The sequence below is a fragment of the Mirounga leonina genome, unplaced genomic scaffold (genome assembly GCF_011800145.1).
Source record: "Mirounga leonina isolate KUSES-001 unplaced genomic scaffold, KU_Mleo_1.0 Mir_129, whole genome shotgun sequence".
In the NCBI taxonomy this organism is placed as follows: Eukaryota; Metazoa; Chordata; class Mammalia; order Carnivora; family Phocidae; genus Mirounga; species Mirounga leonina.
Window position 1 is genome coordinate 46,701,094 of NW_023270323.1, and position 22,977 is coordinate 46,724,070.

The window sequence follows — 22,977 nt, forward strand, 5'->3', positions numbered from 1 at the left end:
AATGCTGCCTGTTATAGTATGTGCTTGGCAGGCATGATTGCTTTTGTTTGCCATCACAAATAGCAGCATCCTATTTTATATACCGATGGTCCAGAAAATATTCAGGGATTGACTGAGCAGGATGAATATTAGGAAGCACCATCTGGTTTTGATAGCACCGAGTATATTAACTCATCTGTTAATTTTTGACACATCATTGATTTATTTATTTAGAAAAATTGCATCCTGTTTTGCTGTGTTGATGTTTGCCATTATGAAAAAAAATTGGATGGCATTTTTTTTAAAAGACATAGTTCATTGATTTAAGACAAGGGTGATGCTCCCAAAGATGCTTTCATTTTCTAACTTCTATTTTCTATGTCATGAAGTCCTCTCTTAAGAAGTTATATTAATGTTTTAGGGAAATTATCTATTTTGGACAAGCTGAAAATCCTTTTGGTAGATATACATGATAGCAGATCACAAAAAATTATTTTCTGCTTCTGCATTTTTAATATTAATATATTTCACCCTTCGCTGGGCTAAAATCAAAAGGTTACCACTAATCTCAATGATTGTGATCTCCCTCATAGTAACAGATACTCTTGGGTATATGCTGTGATGGGCAAATTCCATTCAAGGCTTTACTTACAAAGAAGGCCTTTAAAGTAAGGTGCCTGTGTTTGATTGCCGAGTTCCCATCCCTCTTCTTATTCACTTATCAGATTTAGGATGGATTAAACCACTTAAATTCAGAAGAATTTCTAGAAATGAATTTTTTAAGCCACTTAAATTCAGAAGATTTTCTAGAAATGAATTTTTTAATTAAAAAAATAATCACGGGTTCAGATTTTGGAATCAGACTAGGCACAGTTTGCAACAGGATATCATCCCAACAGATTGCACAGTAGAGCAAAATAAATTACAGGTGGTCACTTTACAGTGCTTCGTGATTGTGATTAATTAACATTTTGCAGTGTTTACTTTTAGAAAAGTTAGGAATAAAGTAGGTAGTTTTAAAGCCCCTTTGTAAACTGTTGACTTTGTACTTCCCTGCCATCACTTGAGTGAAGCATTCTGTAACTAGGGGGAAAAAAAACAGTTAAAAAATTTCAAAATACAGGGGCGCCTGGGTGGCTCAGTTGGTTAAGCGACTGCCTTCGGCTCAGGTCATGATCCTGGAGTTCCTGGATCGAGTCCCACGTTGGGCTCCCTGCTCAGCGGGGAGTCTGCTTCTCCCTCTGACCCTCTCATCCTCTCTCTCTCTATCTCATTCTCTCTCTCAAATAAATAAATAAAATCTTTAAAAAAAAATTCAAAATACATGTTCACACTTTGCTCAATTAAGAATCATGGGTCAGTGACCATTCATTTGTGTTCATATGAAAATAGAACTTTTCTCCATTTCTTAGCGATAATGGGCATTGCACAGTACTTGCATTTCTAATTATATTCTGTCTGGAAAGCTGAAGTATTGCTGGCTGCAATATGTAGTAAGTAGAAAGATGTGCTGTTTTCTGCCAAGTGTAATAGTAATATTTTTCTTCGTATTCTTCCATGTATTGATGTTAAAACACTATTTAAATGTTTTAAGGTACCAAAAAGAGGAGAAATTCAACTTTAAGGCTTATGGTTGCTATTTTTGCATCTCAGTTCTTAGAACAAATTCACAGAATGAAGCATTTTTAAAAACTGAAGGCAAGAACTGTTTTAGGGTTGTAGCTATTCTCTGATATTCTGAGAGCACTTTAATACATTATCTTCATAATGTAGTGTATTACATAATGATTTTTTCCAGCATATTACGAGTTTATCCTTCAATTAAGAAAACAAATCATGCTTGTCCCTAAGTCAGGTTTTTTTCCCTTAAAATCTATACTCTAATGTGATTTATCAATATGATGAAAGCTACTGAGTGTGCTTTAGGACATTGAACAAATATATTCGAGTAATTCCTTATAGACACTTCTATTTTAGCCTTTCTTTTCATATTTTGTTCCTTTCATCAGGGTTATGTTAAAGGTGTATAGGATGTAAATCAGTTGGGACTGTGCTGATTAAAATGCAAACAGTAAATACAACTTCAGGTCTAGAATGGGATTATAGGATTAAAATGAATGAAAACTGCTAGTGTGCTAGAATTGAAAATTCCCAATCAATATCATCCTTTGATTTTACTAATAAAAGAACAAAAACCTGGAAGTGAAAATGACAATGCAACATCATAAATCTTCCCACTTGTACGGTTAACTGTTTACTTTGTTTATTTGGTTTGGGTCAGCGTAAAGAAATAATACCAAATATCTGAGGTCTTTCCCCATTACTTTTTCGTTTAAATCGTGGGCCCAGTTCTTCACTTCCACCTGGCAGGGGATAGAGGCATCAATTCCAGTGTTTTGGTGTAAAAAGATACTTCCCATATCCACATCCCTTTTTCTCCCAATTAGCGAGTGGACTTTATCCTGGCTGCTGCTTCAGCAAAGTTCCCAGCCCATCAACCAATTCTAGCCTGAAACTGTACTTGACATCGGGTTCTTTCTTCAGGACTCAAAAAGCATTGTATAAAAAACAGGCCTGTGCCTAATACTTGTGGGATTTAGGACAAAAGTACAAATGCAGACCCTCATACCATATATCTAAATAATTAACAAATTGTTAAATAAAGTATGTTCCCATCAACCTACCCTGATAAATACACCTTCTTAATGACCAGATTTGATTTTGGAGTTTTCAGCCAGCCCATGGCCTTCTCTCCCCACCCCCAGCTTCATCTTCCACTAGGAGGAACCTCACATACACAGGAATGGATGCCCCAGTCCAAACTTCCAGGCTCTGGCACCATGGTCTGTCTTTGGGAGAATGGCTCAGGGAAGAGTCCAACACAGGCCCTCGAAGCAGTTTGAGTAAGGAACTCCTGGATCTTGGGTACCTCACCATGGGGAGAGGGTGGGATGGAGGAGGATGGTTAGGGCAGGGGCCCTCCTGCCTGTGTCTAAGGGTTATATTGTTCCTAAGAGTGGGAAAGCACTATGCCAGGAAGAAAATAGTCCTGTGGACTCGCAGCCTGCCCAGAGTGCTCTTGCCACCCCAGCCAAGGAAATGTGAAATGCTATAAACTAAGATCTATTTATTTACAAGAGGCCCTGCATATATTCAGTAAATATTTTGTTGTCCCCATAGAAGCCCTCAAGCATCTCACTATTTTTCATCTTGAAAGTTTATCACCCCCCCCAAAAAAAATACAGCTGATCAACATGTTCAGAGACAGCAAGTAGCTAGATAAATTTCTATCATAAATAGTTACTGGCATCTAAAATCTACAGTATTTTGTTTGTGGCCATTATTCTGGGTATGGAGGAGAGGAAATGAGAGGCATCCACCACCTCTATGTAAGCCTTATAAAGTATCCCTCTGTATTTATAAATAGTCTGTTCTGGGTGGTAGTCAGGAAAGAAGAAAATGCACCTGGTGACATTTGCATTTAGGGTGAATGTTCAAGACCCTTTGACAACATGAAAACATGTTTTCACAATTTGAAGGGTTTTTGCTTGTTTTTCTAAACTGATTGCTTTCCACTTGGTTTTTATTTTTCATTGATTGACGATTAATATGCTTTCAAATATGTTTCTGTGAACTATCACTCTCGACACATGCCATTTTAAGAGACGTGGCAGTCAAATGGAAGAGGCTCTAAGAAGAGGCACTGCTGCTTTTCATATGATACTTAATACAGATTGGCCTAAACATTGGCCTTGACAAGAAATCCAGGTTCACAGATAAATGAAAAGAAAGCATAGTGAACACAGATGTGGGATAACACCGTTTTGCTTTCAGGCTCGTCATCATTTGCCTTATAGGCCACTCTTTGTTTTACCTTAGATGTCTAGTGAGCTCTTCAAAAGGACTTATCTTTCTCCAGTTTGCATCTGGGAGCAACGTACTCTCGGCAGGGATTGTATCAGCTGATTAATAGCAAGGGCATGAGGGCACTCCAGAAATAGAAGTAATGATTGCTGTAAGCCCTCCCATCAATGAGGAATTGAGTCTGCCGTGGCTGGCTCGATTCATTAGAGTAAGGATATTAATGAAGCCAAAGGTGTGAGTTCAGACCTGTGCAGGCCAGTTAATGCCACAGCAAGGGAGAGCTCTGTATGGTGCCCAAAGTCACAGTCCGGCCATTTCCCAGAGTGAGGGGGTGGGGTAACTCCTCAGGCACCCCTCTGGTTGCAGAATGACAGGAAGCTAATGCATCCTACCTCGTCACCTTAGTTTGGGACGGAGAGTAGAAACACATATTTTTAACATTTTTGAATGTTAAGCTCAGCATTGAGGACCGCACTTACCCCTTGTCTTTGGCTATCCGTCTCTGATGTGTCTTTTCGTGTGTTTCAGAGAGTCGAATGATCTTGGATGCCTTTGCCCAGCAATGCAGTCGAGTTCTTAGTCTCTTAAATTGTGGAGGAAAGCTTCTGGACTCCAACCATTCCCAATCCATGATTTCTTGCGTAAAGCAGGAAGGCTCGAGTTATACTGAAAGACAGGAGCAGTGTCCCATCGGGAAAGGGGTCCACAGTCAGACCTCAGATACCGTAGACGTAGACATGCAATATATGCAAAGGAAACAACAGACTTCTGCCTTTTTGAGGGTTTTCACTGATTCCCTACAAAATTACCTGCTCTCGGGGAGCTTCCCGACTCCAAACACCTCATCGGTCAGTGAGTACGGCCACCTGGCCGACGTGGATCCTCTGTCAACCTCCCCCGTGCATACACTAGGTGGCTGGACCTCCCCGGCGACCTCTGAATCCCATGGTCACCCATCCTCTTCTACTCTGCCAGAGGAGGAGGAAGAGGAGGAAGAGGAAGGCTACTGTCCGAGATGCCAAGAGCTGGAGCAGGAGGTTATTTCACTGCAACAAGAAAATGAAGAGCTCAGACGGAAATTAGAGAGCATCCCAGGTACCGTGCTGTTTTCCTTGCAAGCCGCCTGCAGATCCTTCCTCCTGTTGTCTCAGCTCTGTGTGTGTGTGTGTGTGTGTGTGTGTGTGTGTGTGTAGGCATGTGTATCTATTTTCGTTTTGGCCAGCAAGGGAGAAAAGTTGGGAAAAACAGACATGCTCACAGGGTGGCCTTCGCCTTCCAGTGCCAAATGGAAATTTCAGGACAAACTACTAGCTTTGTCCTGTCTATGTTTAGGTCGGGGAAAGGCCTGAAGACCACCGTCCTGTTCAGAGATGTCTCTATCCATATAAACGTGATTCCAGACTTGACTGAAGAGTGCAGTAGGCCAAGCGTCATGAGCCTCAGTTTTTGTCAAAAAGTGGCCCTCTTTTTTTAAAAGCGGCTTTTGTATTTTTAAAGACTTCATTATATGTGTTTTATTAGTAATAGAGAGTAAAGTGGAATGATGCTTTCAGAGGGGGGGAAGTGAGTAGTACTGAGCAAGTGGTCTCTTCTGTTCCGTTAATTTCTTGCCATTCTTGTTAAGTTTCTGCAGGCAATAGTCTCGGTTTAGCGTGCAGCCTCCCCCTGAAAGTTGATAAGCAATGTAAACTAAGAGGAATAGATCAAAGACAGACCAGTAATTAAGCTGATCCCAAACTATTTGTGCCCCTGGCGAAGCAGGCATTTCCTGCCTCTTAGAGACACTAGATTTGGAGAGTTAGTAAAGTCATCTTTATGGCAAGATCTTCTCTGGGTTGCAAGGCCATGTTTTTACTTAAGTACTGATTTTGCTTCTATCTTTGAATTCATTCTTGCATGACTGTGACTTACAAAAGAGTAATATCATTAGAACAAATCTTCAAACCCCGTTAATCACACAACCCCTTAATAAACATTTTTGAGTGTGTACCCCCCAGTGTTCACATTTATTGGTTAGTTACAAACATGTCCTACTGTACTAATAAGAGTGTGTTCAAAATAAAGTATATATAACACATTAAAAGTTTTTAAGGCTGATACATAAATATAAATAGAATGTTTGTTCTTTTCCTAACTCAGTGTCTTTGAACCACTCAGTTTGGCAGCTGACTTAAAAAGAAGGAAATATTGAAGAATACTATCCACTTTTTTATTAGTGCACAAAGCAAAAACAAAAGCAAGTGTTAAGAATTGCCAAACCAGAAATTTTCCTTCCATCCTTTCATTTCTTCTTCCTTTTTTTTTAAGATTTTATTTATTTATTTGACAGAGAGATAGCACAAGTAGGCAGAGAGGCAGGCAGAGGGAGAGGGAGAAGCAGACTCTCCACTGAGCAAGGGAGCCCGACGCGGGGCTCGATCCCAGGACCCCGGGATCATGACCTGAGCCGAAGGCAGGCACTCAACCAACTGAGCCACCCAGGCGCCCCCCATCCTTTCATTTAAAAGCATCCCCCAAATAGACCTGAGTTTTAGTTCAGAATATTTTGGAATTAAATTTAGTGCAATTGTGTTGTGGGGGAGAATCAGGAGGTGAAGTAAATCCTTTCTCTCCCTTTGCCTTTGAGCCCTGGGGTTAGATAAAAGGTCGAGGTGTCTTTCCAAGCCAGCAGGCAGCAACTGCAGGAGACCCGGGGTAGAACTCAATGCAGGGGAACAAGGGCTGCTCTGGGTTCTCCCAAGTCCAAGAGAGTGGGCTACAGCTAACACACTGGGGTTTTACAGCTTTCACAGTTCCATGAATTATGGTTGGTTAACTTGGAGTTTTATCCCGAAAGGAGTATTTTCCATCTTGCTCCCCATCTTCCTCTTTCCCTGGGGGAGAAAATAGTGTCCTGGAGATCAGCGAATTTTAGATACTTACATCAGCCATTCAGAACTGTGGCTCAGAGTTTCAGAGTGCAGGGACAGGTAACACAGATGTCCAGAGTGGTATTGTCTACTTCCCAGTCCTAAATGCTTGTCCTGGGCAAATACCAAGCAACTTTGGAGTTTAGTCCTCCAGTTTCCCGAATCTGTACCAGGTGAAATGTCTGTGTCACGGATAACTCATCGCTGACCTGCCACTAATCACTGTCTCTGTTTCCCAGAAAGATGGAAATGCTGCAATTTCTTGAGCCTTCTAGGTGGTCCGATATTGAATGACGCTGTTTGAAATTAGGCTGTGGTCACCACTGTTAGGGTAAACAGTCCAGCCCTGTTGACAGACCCCTCCATGAACTTGAATCAAAAGCCATTTCACATGGAGAACCATGATTGCTGTAAACAATCCATACTGAAACCCAACTATATAAACGAAAATTAATTTGTTGGGGCACCTGGGTGGCTCAGTTGTTTAGGTGTCTGCCTTTGGCTCAGGTCATGATCTCAAGGTCCCAGGATCGAGCCCCATGTGAGGTTCCCTGCTCAGCGGGGAGTCTGCTTCTCCCTCTCTCTCTGCCCCTCTCCCTGCTGGTGCATGCTCTCTCTTTCTCTCAGATAAATAAAATCTTTATAAAAAAGAAAAAGTCAGTTTGTCAGTTATGAATAGAAAAAAATTAGTATAAAATTCAAGAAAGATTAACTTATTTAAGGGGTGCCTGGGTGGTTCAGTCAGTTAAGCGTCTGACTCTTGATTTCAGCTCAGGTCATGATCTGAGGGTCGTGAGATTGAGCCCCATGTCAGGCTCCATGCTGGGCATGGAGTCTGCTTGAGATTCTCTCTCTCCCTCTGTGCCCCCACCCCTCCCCCATGCACACACACTCTCTCTCTCTAAAAAAAAAAAAAGAAAGATTAGCTTATTTGTGATTACTTAACACATGTACTCATTACGTAGGGATGCCTTAGTATTGGGCATCCAGTTGAATGTGTCACAATGAAAACTTGAAGCAGGCATCCCTGTCCCCTTGCCCACACTGCCCAAACTCCATCTTTGGCTAAACAACAAACCAGATTGTGGGTGATCACCTAAGAATCCACCTTTCACTCTATTAGCTATGAATTTTGGGGGAGGGAAATTCGTTATTTTTAGACGGCCATTTGAAGAAAAGTGCAGCAAGTGATAGATAAGTTAAAGTAGATAAAGTAGTAAAGAGAATGAGTTAAAAGTAAAAAGCCATCTGGTTTTACATGTAACAGGAGTATTTTGCAAGCAGTAGCTCTCCTGGATAATTTGGGATGGATTTTCTCTAAGCATTGTCAAGGTTTCCCAACGGCCCCAGCAAGCTTCTGTTGTTCTAAAGGCCAGTGCCTTTCCATGGGAGGGCCGGGGACCTGGGACCTTCCAGTAGTAGAAACTACCCTTATGTTGTGGGATTACTCTCCCTACAGCCCAGCAGGATGGATGAGTACAAAGGAGAAAGTAGCATTCAGAGGAAATAGGGTTAACAAGAAGATAGGGACACCTGCCTGCCCAGGTCAGAGCTGAGGCACTGATTTTAGTCCCTTCTCAGCTGTTCCAGAGTTGTGCTGTTGAATGACTTTGAGATTCCTGGGTTTTTTTATTTTTCTTTTTTTTCCGGAAATAAAGCGTTCATACCTGGGAGCAGTTCATGAAGTAGGACTTCCAATAAGCCTGTTAGAATACAGGGGGAAATTGGCTCACCTGGGCAGCTATAAAAGGGGACAAGAAAGTGCAGACATTACCAAAAAGAAAGAGGTTGGGGAAGGTGCTCTTCCCGCACCACCTGACAGGGCCTGGGTTACTTGTATTCTTTGTCAAGGAGTCAGCAAAGGCCTGTTGAATGTCAACCACATGCAAGCAAGGGGCTTCTGGAGAATAGTCCTCTGACTTCCTGCTCACAGTGACTTGCAGATGTGGATGAAGGAGCACTAGCACTTCCTCTTTGGCGTTAGATTATCACACCAGAAGTTAGTCCATTGAAAAGTTTAAATTATTTAAAAGAAAGTGAAGGTAAGTTAAAAGTAAAAAGCCGCAGAAGGAAATGATATTTGGATCAGGAATATGAAAAGCTGAGACCTTATTAAAAGAAGGAAAATGGGGCACCTGGGTGGCTCAGTCGTTAGGTGTCTGCCTTTGGCTCAGGTCGTGATCCCAGGGTCCTGGGATCGAGCCCCACATCGGACTCCCTGCTCAGTGGGGAGCCCGCTTCTCCCTCTCCCACTCCCCCTGCTTGTGTTCCTGTTCTCGCTATGTCTCTCTCTGTCAAATAAATAAATAAATAATCTTTAAAAAATAAAAATAAAAGAAGGAAAATGTTGGGGAAATGTCTTTCTGGAGGGAGTATCAGCTTAGAGCCAGCACACTTGTTTAGAAGGCTAACGGTCAGCAGCACAAGGCGAGAGAACTCCTAAGGGAGGGTGGATGTCAAATACCACATGTCATCTAATTTAAGACCCCATCGAATGCAAGACGCACCAATATTCTATCTTCCACTAAGAAGAAAACACTGTGAATCATAACTGCCCCTTAGAATTCTCTTTGAACAAGCAAATATGAAAAATGTGGGTCTTAGATTCATAAAACATGGTAATTAGAAAATAACTTCCAAAGTAAAATAATTATGACATGTTAAAAATACCTTGAGACGTTCTAAGTGCCAAATATACAGAAATATACTACTGACATTATTAAAGGACTTTCTACTTTTTAAAAAGCACATTTATGATTATCTCAATTTATCTTCAGAACCCCAAACAAATATTAATATTTCCACCTTATAGACAAAGAGGTTGAAGCCGGGACAGGCCAAGTCTGTGGCAGAGCTAGAATTATTTTCCAAGCCTCTTGACTCTAGATCTAGTTTATTATCCCCTTTTCACCCTGGAAATCACCTGGGGTTTTTTCAGTTATTTTAGAAACACCCCCCCCCCCCCCCCCCCGCAAAAAAAAATTCTACCATGTCGATTCTCACAGTTCATTGTAGTTACCTTCTATAAAGTCACTGTCAACACTGAATTAGTGAATACCGAGGCATCACTCTTCGGGGAAATACAAAGCTGGGTTTTTGAGGACCCTGGTCACATTTTTTATCAACCGATCAATGCATGTTTATGTATGTTTTTGTTCAAAAAGACCTCATTTCATATATGGTGTTGTCGGATAACACTGAACTCACAGCCCGCAGCACTCTAACTCCTGCTGAATGAAGCTTATCTAACACGTATTTTCTCTCTGCTCTCATCGCGGCCTTCCCACACTTAGAAACACTAGACAGCCCCTCAGCTCTGCATTCGGGGTCCCTTTTAAACAGCGAAATCGCCAACAAAAAGGACATAAATGTGAAGAACGTGGCACATGGAAAGAACATTTGCTGCGGTGCAAGAGCTGAAACAAGCAGGCAGAGCGTTCCCTTGTTCGACCTCAGCTGGGGAGCATGTGCATCGGGCCACTGGGGTTTTCAGTGACCCGCAGAAGCCCACAGATGCCTGCCAGAGCCTCACACACATGGGCATGACAGTTACAAATACATGTTAGCAAGTTGGCAAATTGGAAAACGTGGAATCTGCAAGTAATGAGGATCGACTGTACTAACTCGAGGGTACAAACCAGAAAACTCACCTTGGATTATGCAGCTCTGACCCTATTAGTCCACAGTTGTCATTTCCTAAGAAGATTTTTAAAGGATAATCAGGAATGTCAGGTTTTTGGATAACTAATTTTGCAACAGCTAAGAGCCCTTGGAGTGAGTGCGGTGTAGCCGTGCTGGGGCCCTCTCTCCAGGCCCCTGCTCACCCACGCCCACAGTGCCTGTGGAGAAACATTCAGAATGGCTTCGGGTCCTCAGAAGCATAAGGACCACATGTAGCGTGGGGACTCTAAGGAGGAGGAAGACCCATGAATATATTCTGAGTAAGAACTTGGAGCAAATGATAAGAACAGAGGAGTACAGGATTGAGCTCTTTTTATTAGAAATTGGTAAAAGTCATCACAACTCTTGCTATGGCTGTGAGATTGAGGGAGACATTGCTCTGTGTGTGGTGAAAGAGGATGGGTTTCGAGTCAAACGTGGTTTTGGATTTCTGCTATTTGCTACTACCTGTGGTTTTTGGAAGGTCACTTAACCATTCTGAGCCTCAGTTTCTTCTTTCTGTACAGTGAGGTTAATGATACTGTTGGAATGTCGGAAGTGTTATGTTCACTAACTCGCAACTGAGTGCCTCCCAGGTCTGCCAGTAAGTGCTCAATAAATAGCAACGTTCAGGGACAGAGAGAGGGAAACTGTCCTGCGCCCAGTAATACAGAAATCTCAAGTGGTTTTCTTAGATGGTAAGTAGTAGTCTTACTGTGTAAAGAGGTCAGAACGCAGTCAGGTGCCCAGGTTAGCAACCTCAGATCTAACCATAACGCTTAACGTCATGTCAGCCTCCTTCTGGACTCCACCTCTCAGATGCCCGTCACTTTGGGTTCCTCCTCTCCCCACTGTTTTCATCCGGGCCTATCTCAGCATGGACGCTTGCATAGCCACTCACCTCCTCCCAGATTCCAGCTTCTCCCCGCGGAAAAGCCGCAGACCATCTGCTGCTGACAAACCTCTAAAGGCTTCATTCACGTGGTCTGTAAGTTCCAGCACTCATTATGAGACATGGGGTCCTGCGCTACCTCAAGCTTTTCCTGTCCGCTTTTGGAGACTCGACTCCCAGTTCCCACCATATACCAAGTGTTCCAACCCCAGTGGACAATTGGCGATTCCTGAGCAGCCTGACACTGGCTTCTGGTCTTCCCTTTCCTGCTCTTCCTCCCCATTCAAGAACATATTCTCCTTCTCCCGACTTGAAAAACTCCTACTCATCCTTCAGGACCCAGTTCAGGAGACACCCGCCTCTAACAAACTCTTCCCCCAGTTCCCGGGCAGAATTCACCACTTTCCATTGTACATCATGCATACTTCTGTGAAAGTCAGTATCGGGAGGTTTTTATGTGTGTATTTGTTTGTACTTTTTCCATCTCTCCCGGGTGTCCTGATAGGAGGAGAGGCAGGTCATGTAGCCATGGAAGCTCCTTGAGGACAGAGATGAAGCCAACGTCACATGTGTGTCCCAAATCCGAGCCCAGTGTCAGGCATGCTGTGGCATCTCCCAATTGTCAGTGAAATTACACGGAGACCGGACAGTGTCCTAATCAGAAGCATAACCGTGCCTCCATAAGGCTGAGCCCTACTGGAAGCTTATCGTTTGTCTCCACGTATTTACAGTCAGGAGCTTAGACTTTACAGACACGGCGTGTAAAGGACCCTTAAAGATGAGACAAGCACACAGATGGCATGGTCATCGGGGCAGTAAATCATTTCCGTCTCCCTCTAAAATCCTAGGTGTTGTATTTTGTGAGTCTTTAAAAACAATGATACAGCAAAGTAGAATAATTAATGCTAGAGAAACTGATCAAGATGTTAACGTAATGATCTGCAGTGAAAATTAGGTACTCAAGACCCAGGCATCCTTAATGTGGGAAAAACACGGAATAGGAGCAGTTTTTTCCTGGGAAGAACCTTACTTACTAGTTGCAACAACCAAGTCAGTTAAGTGACCTCCAAGGAATTCACTAGGCTCCTAGTCGTAAAATGAGACTAGCTTACATTGGGCAGTATTTACTGGCTGCTTTCAGCTTTACAGGTATTACTTCACAGTAACTATATGCAGTAGGTAATTATCCCTGTTTTACAGATGAGATAACAGAGGCTAAGAGAGGTTAAGTAACTTGCCTAGAATCAAACGGTTCCTAGTGACAGGGGAAGTACACGAAGGAGAAAAAAGTACCCAAGAATTATTTTAGGACCCATTTCCACGTCTTTTTGTCAGCTAATTGATATTTACTAGTACTGTCTGAGAATGTGTCGAAGACCCTGTCTGTGGATTTAATGAACTTAACCCTGACCATGACAACATCAAGCCGTCCAGGCTAGGGGACCTGTCTGGTTTCAAGAGTCGTACATTCGTCTAGATGTCTTAGATACCCAGTGGAGCATTTGTAAACCATTTCTCTCAGGCTTTATTGACACGAAAGATCTTACTAACTTGCTTTTTTCCTCCCAGTTACTCTACTCTTTCCAGGATTCTCTGGTATGCATTCTAAAATGCTATTATATGGTGGGGAGGGGGCGGAAATTATAATTATTGATATCAGGATAGATACTAGGGACATTTGGGGTACCTTTCTGTTCTCCCTTCCCTTTAATAGAAGTTTTTACGGTTTTTGGCTCCTCGGGTATAGTCTCATTAAACCTGCTAGGTGTATCTGCCTTTCTTTTGCAGAATGCATACGTGAACAAATGCAACCCGCCCGGTGGGTCTGAGGTGATAGCTTCTCCATCAGCAAGAGTGACTTGCTTAATATTCAGAATGTGCGTGAGGAGGCAATTAGATGTGAATGCATCTGGGGCATAATCAGCTCCTTGAGGATCCCGCTGCTCTTTTGCTGGAAGCCCTGACCTCACTCTCTCATCCCTTGGAAGCCAAAGGAGCAGTGTCTGCCCTGGACTGCAAGAATCTTGCAGGAAACACAGGCCCCTTGCTCCTCGTCTCCGAGGGCCCCATGTGTTCACTGGGAAAGTCCACAGTGCTTCCACAGAACCGTAGGTTGACAGGACAGCAGGGCAAGAGAACAGCAGGTTTTCCGTGATTTTCTTCTCGGTGCCCAGTGCTTCTCCCAGAAGGCAGCATGGTGTAGCTCTGGGTCGGGATACTACCTTTCCTTCCACTTTCTTCCCTCTTGAATAGACACCACTATCTCTACTTTCCACACTGACTTAATTTTTTTTTTTTTCACCAAAAGTGTTTCATTTGATTGTACAGCTTCCCATGTATAAATCTAGGCAACCCTCCAGACAGCCCCAGTAGGGAGTGACGTTCCAAATCTGTCATTGCAGGGACATGCTCCAGCCCTGGGCTGGGTGGAGGTCTGGAGGCCTCTGCCTTGTGAGGATCAGGGCTAGCAATGTGCCAGGGAAGGGCTGGTGAAATTAGAGGTACTTGACAGGTTTTATTGAACTTTGGTTTGACAAAAGGCCTACTCCAAACTGATACATGTATGTCTTCTTTTCATTGACTTTGTGGTTGTTCAGCAAATGCTTCTCCAATTTGAAGACCGTATTCAAGGACTGTAAGAACAGGTCCAGAAGGATGGTTATTTAAGAAAATATTTTTTTTGGCAAGAAGAAAAAATTCCTAAGCTACTTCTACTTGCTGTCATTCATATTCTTCAAAAGGATGTTGATGTACATTTTGATTTGTTATGTTACAATGTGATGTCACCTAAAAAATCCAAAGCTTTTAGCAGTGTGGATAAAGATGGTAACTCCTGTTTGCTATCTTTAAAAAAAAAAAAAAGTGAGAAAAATTGCAGAAGGTAGGCAGTGATACTTTAAATTTGGAGTTTAGGTTAAATATTTATTATTGTCTTTAATGTGACAAAAACAGCCTAAGAAAATCCACAGCTGAGACAGATAGTGACAATTCCTATAAATTAGGTTATTAACTAAGCTACCAAGACCTTTAAAAGCAATTAGTTAATACTACCCCTGAAAGGAGTCTAATACAAATCTTAAGATGAAGGAATTATTTATGCAGTGGTACTAAACTGTCAAGGCTCCATGTTGGGTTAATATCTGTTCAGTTTTATTGTAATTATTCAATGAATCTATGAGATTAAGCCTCAGAAAATTAGTGCGACAGTTAACGGAAGACACAGTAACCAAATCTGTGCTGGGCCGGCTCGGTAAGAACTCTGGGCAGCTGTATCCACGTTGGGAAGCAGGTTTATGTTGCACGGCATTCCTGCTTACTGCAGAACTTAGGAATGAATCTGTCATTAAAAACGAGCATTATATTATTGATTTAAAACTGGTGAAACATTAGTTTGCAGTACCTTGATTTTAAAAAGCATCATTGGGTGCTAATGTTACAACTTGAGTCACAGAAAATAAGAAAACGTCTCTTCTGTGAGTGGTTCACTGATCCTTATTGTTGACCCAAATTCATCTTAGAGTGAGTATGACTGGAAAGTTTTCAGTGAATTGTGCTGAGCCCTAAGAATTCTCCCCAAACTGTAGCTAGCATCTGTTCTGTATTTACAAACTGAAATAGCTACGGATGTCAAAAGAAAGAAGATTCTATTTCCTTTAGAAAGTAAGTCTTTTAGAAGTTTACATCAAAACTTTTTAAACCTTAAAGCTTTTCGTTTGCTTGTCCCGGGATAGCTAATGTGTACTCCTTGTCACCTCTTGCACACAGTGCCCTGCCAGACCGTCTTAGATTACCTGAAGACCCTGCTGCGGCACCACAACCAGCTCCTGGCCCCTCAGCCCGCCGACCAGCCAGCCGAGGTGGGTTTCTAGCAAGAAGGTAGATGTGGTTCCGTTTGGAATTTCTTTGAGATGAAGCTTCTTGATAGCGTATGCGGATACCCCCGAGCACATTGGCTAGCAGGACACAGCTTTGACTCCCTGAGGTTTGTGGCTCTTATATCCTGTGCGTGTATACACCGTGGAGGAAGAGCATGCACGTATCCAAACTCACCAGGATCCAACACTGTGCGCCGAGAGGGGGAGACAAAGAAACAGCAGTTCAAATGGTGGAGGCCAGTCTGGCGGCATTCTTTCAGGGGAGGGGCTGAAATGGAGGCACCAACCTGCCCTTCTCTAGCAGAGCCAGGGTTCCAGAAAGCCCCTTGCTCTCAGGCACCTCCCACACTGTGTTAGATGGATGTCTTCCAGACACTGGGGCTCCAGAACGTTTCTTCCTATGGACCTCAATAAGAAGCAACCACAGTCTCTTCCAAAGTGCAGGAGAGATGGTCTGTTCTGCTGGGACTGGTAGGTCAGTGGAAACATGGCACATTTTTACAAGATTCTCAAGGCTCAGTTTTGAATATGTGTTACTTTTATCTTATGGACTTCAGAACCTAAATCCAGTGGAAGAAGCAATTGCTGGGGTTAGAAACGTCTTGCATTGATAACAATAGATGAGTTCTTTTCACATAGTTAAGCTTCCTGCACTTGGCAGGGTGAGTTGTTCATGCTGGTAATGGCAGGCCATTGACCCTCTCTCTCATCTCGTCATCACACATCCTACGACGCTCCCTGTGCCTAGTTAAAATCATCTCAAGGCTCCATCCTAGTGCGTACCATTTCATAGATCCAGCTGCGCACCTGCTCTTCCCACCCTGAGCCCATGCCTCGCAGCTGAAGAAATACGAGAAGACACTCCTTTCCACGTTTCTGCACATAAGAGAGGCCAGAGGATGGAAAAGGTGCCATCAGTCTGGGGCACACTGAAGCTCTCTCACCTCCGGGTGAGGTGGTGACTCCATTCACCTGAAGTTTGGAGAAGCTACTTCAGGGATCTCTGCTCTTTTCCTCCAGCCCCCATCCCTGGTCCCACCACCCTCCCTCTTGAATTCAGCAAAAAAGTAAGCGATACCAAGTTGAACTCAATCCAGTGAATTCCGCCGCACTGATGTCTATCTTCCTGCACACCTGGTGCCCCCACCCAGGAAGCCATGCCACCCACCCACATCTGTCCTTCCACCTCCACTGCCCCCCACCCAGAACGCCGAGCCATCGGTCATTCCTAGTCTTGTGCACCAGGTTACTGGGTCAGACACACTCCAGTCTTCCCACCCTGAAAGCAGGCCTGCTTTGGTGCTCCCTCCGTCCCTCCATCATCGTCTTCTCTTTCTCCTTCCATCCCCCAGCGTAGCCTCTGTCAGCACTTCACTCGGCCCCACGATGCATCTGGCTCCGTGAAGGTGGGACGCAGGTCTCATCCCACGTGTGTCCCCAGTGCCTGTTGTCAAAGGCACTTACAGAACAGTGACCTCGTTTTTCTTAGGGATTGAACACTTGAAAGACTGGTCTGTTACTCCAGTCTTAGTTTCCACTTGCTCTTCCACCCCCCGTAATCCGGCTGCACCTTGACTGCTTCCCAGAGTCCTCTGCAAGTGGTCCTGGTGACTTCCCCGGCTGTGCAGTGCGGGGGCCCTTCCTCCGGCCCTCGTCCTCCCAGGACCCCACTCTCCTCCTCCATGCTCTCTCTTGGCCTCAGTGTCAGGACTCTTCTCCTTTTCCCCGTCCTTTTCTTGTGCTGTAAGGAGTTTTGCATCCACTGTTGTCCAGAGTGCCACCCTTCATCCCCTTCCCTCGCCGTCCACTGCCCTTCTCTGCCCAGTTATGTTCTTTCTCTGAACACCAGCTACGTGCAGATTAACAAGTCCCAAATCGGGATCTGGGCTACCAGTCCCCAACTCCCAGCCACTCTGTCCAACCGCCTGACCAACAGTGGGATGCCCTTGCACCCTCGAACTCACGCCATGGCCTCTGAATGCCCAGCCCTACCCCAGTTTTCTCTCCCAACCCCGGGCAGAAATTTCTGAGGCATCACGGACTCCTCCCTCTTCCTCGTTCCTGACATCTGCTTGTTTTACAGCCACCTTGAGTAGTCTCTCTTCTCTCTACCTCCTTCCTCACACTTTGTACCTGGACTGTTAGGAGGGATTCTTCTCTTTTCTCCACACTGGAATGTTAATTTTCTAAACTACAGATCCAAAAGGAATGTCACATGTTTAAAATCCTTTCATTGCTCCCTAGAACAGGGTCCACATTTCTGAACTTGACGTTTCTATTGTACCAAAAAAGCACTTCCAAAAGGCCTACTTCCTCCAAGAAGCTTTCCCCGATTGCCACATCCTCTCTGTGCTGACAGAACACATTGTTCCTAATAAGAGTAATTCAGAAGTTACTTAAATATTAATGCATACATAGGTCTTCCATTTGTTTGTGAGTCTGTGAATACATTAAATGAGGGTGGTTCGTTTTGTTTTTTTCAAAGTGACTCATAGATCAGAGTTTAATAACCCGTTAGTGGCTAATTGAAGAGAATATGCAATCAGAATTCTATAAAAACATAAAAATAGGGGACATATCTACATTTCCTCTGGATAGAAATATTTAAACTTTTATTACCCATCATCATCATTATTATGCTATTTTTACTATCATTTTAGGCACATGGGCATTTTCTCATTAGTATTATTGATCACTTTTTATTTCTATTAACTATGCTAAAATAGTGTGGTAAATCTCATCCATAACACAGGAAGCATTTGAGTTGTTTGGGGCTGAGAATGACTTTCTTCTTTCTTTTCCTTTTTCTTGAAGAAAATTACCTCCAAATGGTATTTCTACACTTAGGGAGAGCTTCATTTTATGGAGAGCTATTGAGCTCTTCTGTATAAGTGGATTCTTTTTAAGGATTTGAGAAAGCTTCTTCCTTGGGCTATGAGCTCCCTCATCTCAGGCACCTCTTATCTTGAAACAGACTCAACTCTGGTTTGGGGGCAAGCTCTGAAGTCAGGGACCAGGTTCCCAGCTCTGCTTTTGCCTTGTGAGACCTTGGAAAAGGATTTAACATCCTTGGCCAAACTGCTGTGGGAATCCTGGCTTGCCCCGTGAGCTCAGACACCCAAGGGAAAGCTGTTTTTAAAACTTGCACATTAGGGGCGCCTGGGTGGCTCTTTTGGTTAAGCGTCTGCCTTCAGCTCAGGTCATGATCCCGGAGCCCTGGGATCGAGCCCCGAAGCGAGGCGGGCTCCCTGCTCCGTGGGGAGCCTGCTTCTCTCTCTCCCTCTGCCCCTCCCCCTGCTTGTGTACACTCTCTCTCTCTCTCAAATAAAATCTTAAAAATTACTTGCACAACATTAAATGGAAGGTTTACCAGCTGTTCAGTCCCCTTTTCTAAGGCTGACAGGTGGACTTACAAGAACCATAACTGAGAGGATGGTCTTAAATTAAGGATTGGCGGAAGCCCTCTGTCCCTAGTACCCCTTTTGTAATGGTCCCTTGTCTTTGTTGCTCTCCTTGAAGTTCTTTAACTTGGCCAATTAATACTCATCAGAAGCTCTCCAAATGTCCCAGGGCCATAGCAGTTTAGGAAAAAAGAGAAAAAAGAACTCTTGGCTGTAGCCACCGTCACTGAGTGTGTGCTTCGTGCCGGCCACGCGAGGGTCTGCTGCAGTGGTCGTTCGAGAAACGTTTGTTGCACCTGCTGCGTGTCAGACGCTGTTCTCAGCCCTGAGAGTAGAGCATCAAGTGAAGCCGGCTGAACACCGCCGCCCTCGTGGGCTCGTCTTCAGGTGGGGAGACGCGTGGCTTCCTCACCACAAACGTGCAAGCTGGGATTATTCTCCCTGCATTGACAGAGCTGCTGTGTAGACTCGAGTGGCCGGTCACAGGCCCGCCCCCCCAGCCCAGCTCTGCAGGTGCACCCAGCGGCGCCTCCTGTGAGGGAGCCGACAGGCCGGGGCTGCCGGGCGCCTGCGGCTGGCCTCAGGCTGTGCGTCCCTGGCTCAGTAAATGGTGACAGTTATTAGTAACGTTCTTCCGCAGAAATACTCTTGACACAGTTTGTGGTCTGAGGCAACCAGCCCTGGATTCCACCTTCCCTAGCCCCCCACCGCCCACCGGCTGCCCTGAGGACGGAGGGCTCAACGAATGAGAACCCCCGCAACCCCATCCTTCCCTGTGCATGGGAAGCAGGAGAATTCTCTTCCTTGCTGTCTGCCTTCTCCTCCCTGCCGTGACCATCTGTTCCTGTCTTTGGGAAGGACATCACCCTTTCAACCTGGGGGTCACCTTGACTCCTCAGTCCCCCACAGCCTGGCTCACTGAATTGGTCGCCTGACCCCCTGGATTCTCCTTCCTTCCTCCTCGCTTCTCCATCTGCGCCACCACAGACTCCCGTCATCCACCCCCTCACACCCCCACACCCTGACTCTCCCCTCCTGCTGTCCAACAGCAGCCTGGGCTGAGGGGCCCTTTGGAACCTCTGGGCTCTTGCCCGCCTTTTGATCATTGATAGCACCAGAGCCAAGGGTAGGTTTCCGCCCCCACGTACTGACATCTTAAACCCATGATAATTTAGTTCTACCCCGTTCTATAAACACGGAAGCTTCGGTCCAACCAGTTGAAGTCACTTGCTCAAGAAACACAAATAAGACCCGGAACCAAGATCCAGCTCAAACTCCAGCTGTTGTAAATTCAAAGCGCAAGCCATGTGCCTCAACTGCCTCCCTTAGGAAGGAAACTGAGTCACATGCTGCTAGGTGAAGGAAGTGTGAACACTGTGGTGGTGACTTTGCGTGGGTGTGACCCCACGGCCGCCTCAGAGCACAAGCTGGCTGCCTCTTCCCTGTTGGCTCCTGGGCCATTTGCCTCCTCAGGACTTCACCAGCAGCATTGTTCGAAACAGAACCCTATCAGCCCCAAACGGTGCCAGATTTATCACCTGTAGTAAATTTGCAGAGTTGTAAAACTGGATGAGTTTTTCCTTCTTTATTTTGTACACCTTAATTACTGGGGAAGGAGTACATTAAAACTGAGATCGTGGGTTAATTAATTTGTCCTGGACTGTAGAATTTTATGGACAACCAGAACTAAAGTAATGGTTGTGTAGGTGGAATTGACTAAACATGGCTTATAAATGTTACAGAAATTCCTGTAATTAGTCCCACTGCAGCTATTGAGCCTGGGAATTTTATAGCAGACATAAATTAAGAAGATGAAAAGGAAGAAAAATTTTGAGTTGACATAGTGGCATTTGCAGAATCTATCATTTGAGGAAACCTGGTTGGCATTATTATTATTAATGATGATTTTTGGGGGGGTTTCACAATTCCCCCCTTTCAAAATTCACTTTGTAATGCCGTTTCCACCGTTATGCAATGGCTATCAGGTGTTAGGTGAATTAAACACAAGTAGTAACTTACGAAAATAGACCACCAGCATCATTTCTAAAAATACTTAACCGCCAACCAGAGGATGAAGAGACCTGTTTGATCACACTCTTCAAAGTCATTTTTGCATATTTTAATAGATTCAAAGGGAAAGTTACGGGTTATATTTAAATAGTGTTCCCTGTCATTGGATCTTGACAGATTTTAACCTACCTGTTAAAATGCGAGTTATAAATAGCTCCTCTTTCAAAGGTGTTCATTATACCTCATTGGCTCTTGTTATAGAAAATGCAAATGTAATTTGAAAAGTGCCCGTTCTGAGTGCGAGCAATTACCTGTGCTCTTCAATACCTGGTTCATTGTCAGCCCAGCCACTTGGTTAAAAAGCATGTTTGCCTTTGAAATGGAGATCGCCTTTGCGGGCTGGCTGCCTGGCCAGCGGGCTGGCTAAGTAGGTAATGAGAAAATACTTGGCTTTTGCAGGGGAGCAAGCAGCTGCTGAACAACTATCCTGTCTACATAACGAGCAAACAGTGGGACGAGGCTGTAAATTCTTCCAAGAAAGACGGGAGGCGGCTCCTTCGATACCTCATCAGATTTGTTTTCACAACCGATGAGCTTAAGTACTCATGCGGCCTTGGGAAAAGGAAAAGGTCAGTGCAGTCAGGAGAGACAGGTCCTGAAAGACGCCCTCTGGATCCAGTTAAAGTAACATGCCTCCGAGGTACTGCATCCTTCCGCTCAGTGTCGCCATCTGTGATCTCATTTCACCGCATTGGCTCTGGTTCCCCCGTGCAAGTGTCCAGCCCTGACTGTATTTTAGTTTTTCCCTCTGAGACCTCTATAGGCTTCATGTGGCCCATCTACTTGGTATCGAGAAGTTCTTTAAAAATTCCTCGTTTGCTTTAGCCTTGGCGTTCTCACGGAATGGCCCATAAGCATCGCATAGCACCTCATGTTTCACGCTTCAAATTCAGATTTTCTTTGCTGTCACAGAAGGCCACCTCCAGCAAAACCGGAGCATGGGGAAACGCACAGAGGAAGGGAAGGGGTGGAATTTTTTAAAAATCAGGCAGATCTCCCATTTCCATATGCAGCCTGTGCCCCTTTCCCCCTCCAGCTACCTTCTCAAGAGGACTTGCCCCCAACTCCTTATATTTATTTAGAGTTAACTTTCCTTAATATTGGGGTGCCTGAAGTATCTGTTGCCCAGTCAGACTTTATTCTGTTAGTTTTTTTAAAGTCTCTATATTAAAAATATTGCTTCGATGATACCATTTCATCACTATTAACAGCTCACTACTTTGCAGCTGATCCACACTGTGGTAGGCCAGGCAGAGGATGAGAAGGAAGAATCAAGAGGTATACAGTTGATTCAGCAGATGCAAATAAAAACACAGCCTTTTAGACAAGTAGAAGCATTCTAATGCCAACAGGAACACTATTCACACCTGAAAAATTCACATCAAGAAGCTCAAGTATTGACCTGTGTATTTCAGTAGTAATTTTATTGGTTGGAAAAACTTAATAATTTACTCTGGACAGGGATCAAAATATTTCCTGGCAAGGAAGTCGCAGGGAGGAGACACTATTACTGATAAGGCCTTGGTGTACAGAAAGGACACTCCAACATCCCCTCCTGGGATGCCCACAGTAGTCTGCAACATGAGTGTGCCTGAGGCACATGGAGGTTTTGTTAGCAGCTGAAATTCCTCGGGCCCACCCCAAGCTTCTGATTCAGCGGGTCGGGAGTGGGAGTGGGAGAGGCGTGCATTGCTGCTCATCACAACCCCCTGGGTGATTCTAGTGCAGGTGGCCCGTACTTGAGAGAACCACCTGGAATGAAAACACCCATATCAACTAGGCACAGGTGCGCCAGAGCACCCCCCGTCAGCCGGTCTGAAGATTCACTTACTAACAGTGGGTGATGGAAATTTCCAGGGTCTGTCTTAGCAAACTAGCCATAGTTTCCTTTATTCTTCAACATCATCAGAGCTGACAGAGTTACTCACCAAGAGTAACAGAGGCGTTTGTGAGCTTGGGGCTCTCCTGGGAACACTGTACTCCAAGAAGTTGCCCGGGGGCCCATAAGGGGAGTCAGGACAAGGGGCCTCACAACGGTATCCCTTTCCAGAAATTCTTATTCAACATGTCACATTTTAAGCAGCAAGTGAGTGAAACTGAGAGGTTAACATACCTCCCAAAGCACCCGCACCTTGCCCTGAGAACGTTGCCCGACCCTCTGTGACACGGACACAGTCCAGGTGGGCTAATCAGCATCTGTATCCTCCGGCTCCTGCCTCACCTGGCGCCACGGCACCCCCCCCCCCCCCCCCCCCCTGGGTGGAGAATCCAGAGGCAAAAACAGGACCGAACACGCTCGGGGGGGGGAACGCCCGCCGCACACCCCG

General features: G+C 44.7%; 1 protein-coding gene across 1 annotated transcript in view; it reads left to right on the forward strand.

Annotated features, from left to right (window-relative positions):
- The window catches only part of BEND4 (BEN domain containing 4), a 29,154-nt gene that overhangs the window by 3,799 nt on the left and 2,378 nt on the right, over positions 1-22,977 (forward strand). The window contains exons 2-4 of the mRNA XM_035005065.1: positions 4,372-4,938; positions 15,070-15,161; positions 21,050-21,290. Of these exons, the coding sequence (XP_034860956.1) occupies positions 4,372-4,938; positions 15,070-15,161; positions 21,050-21,290 (900 nt within the window). The remainder of the gene's footprint in view (positions 1-4,371; positions 4,939-15,069; positions 15,162-21,049; positions 21,291-22,977) is intronic.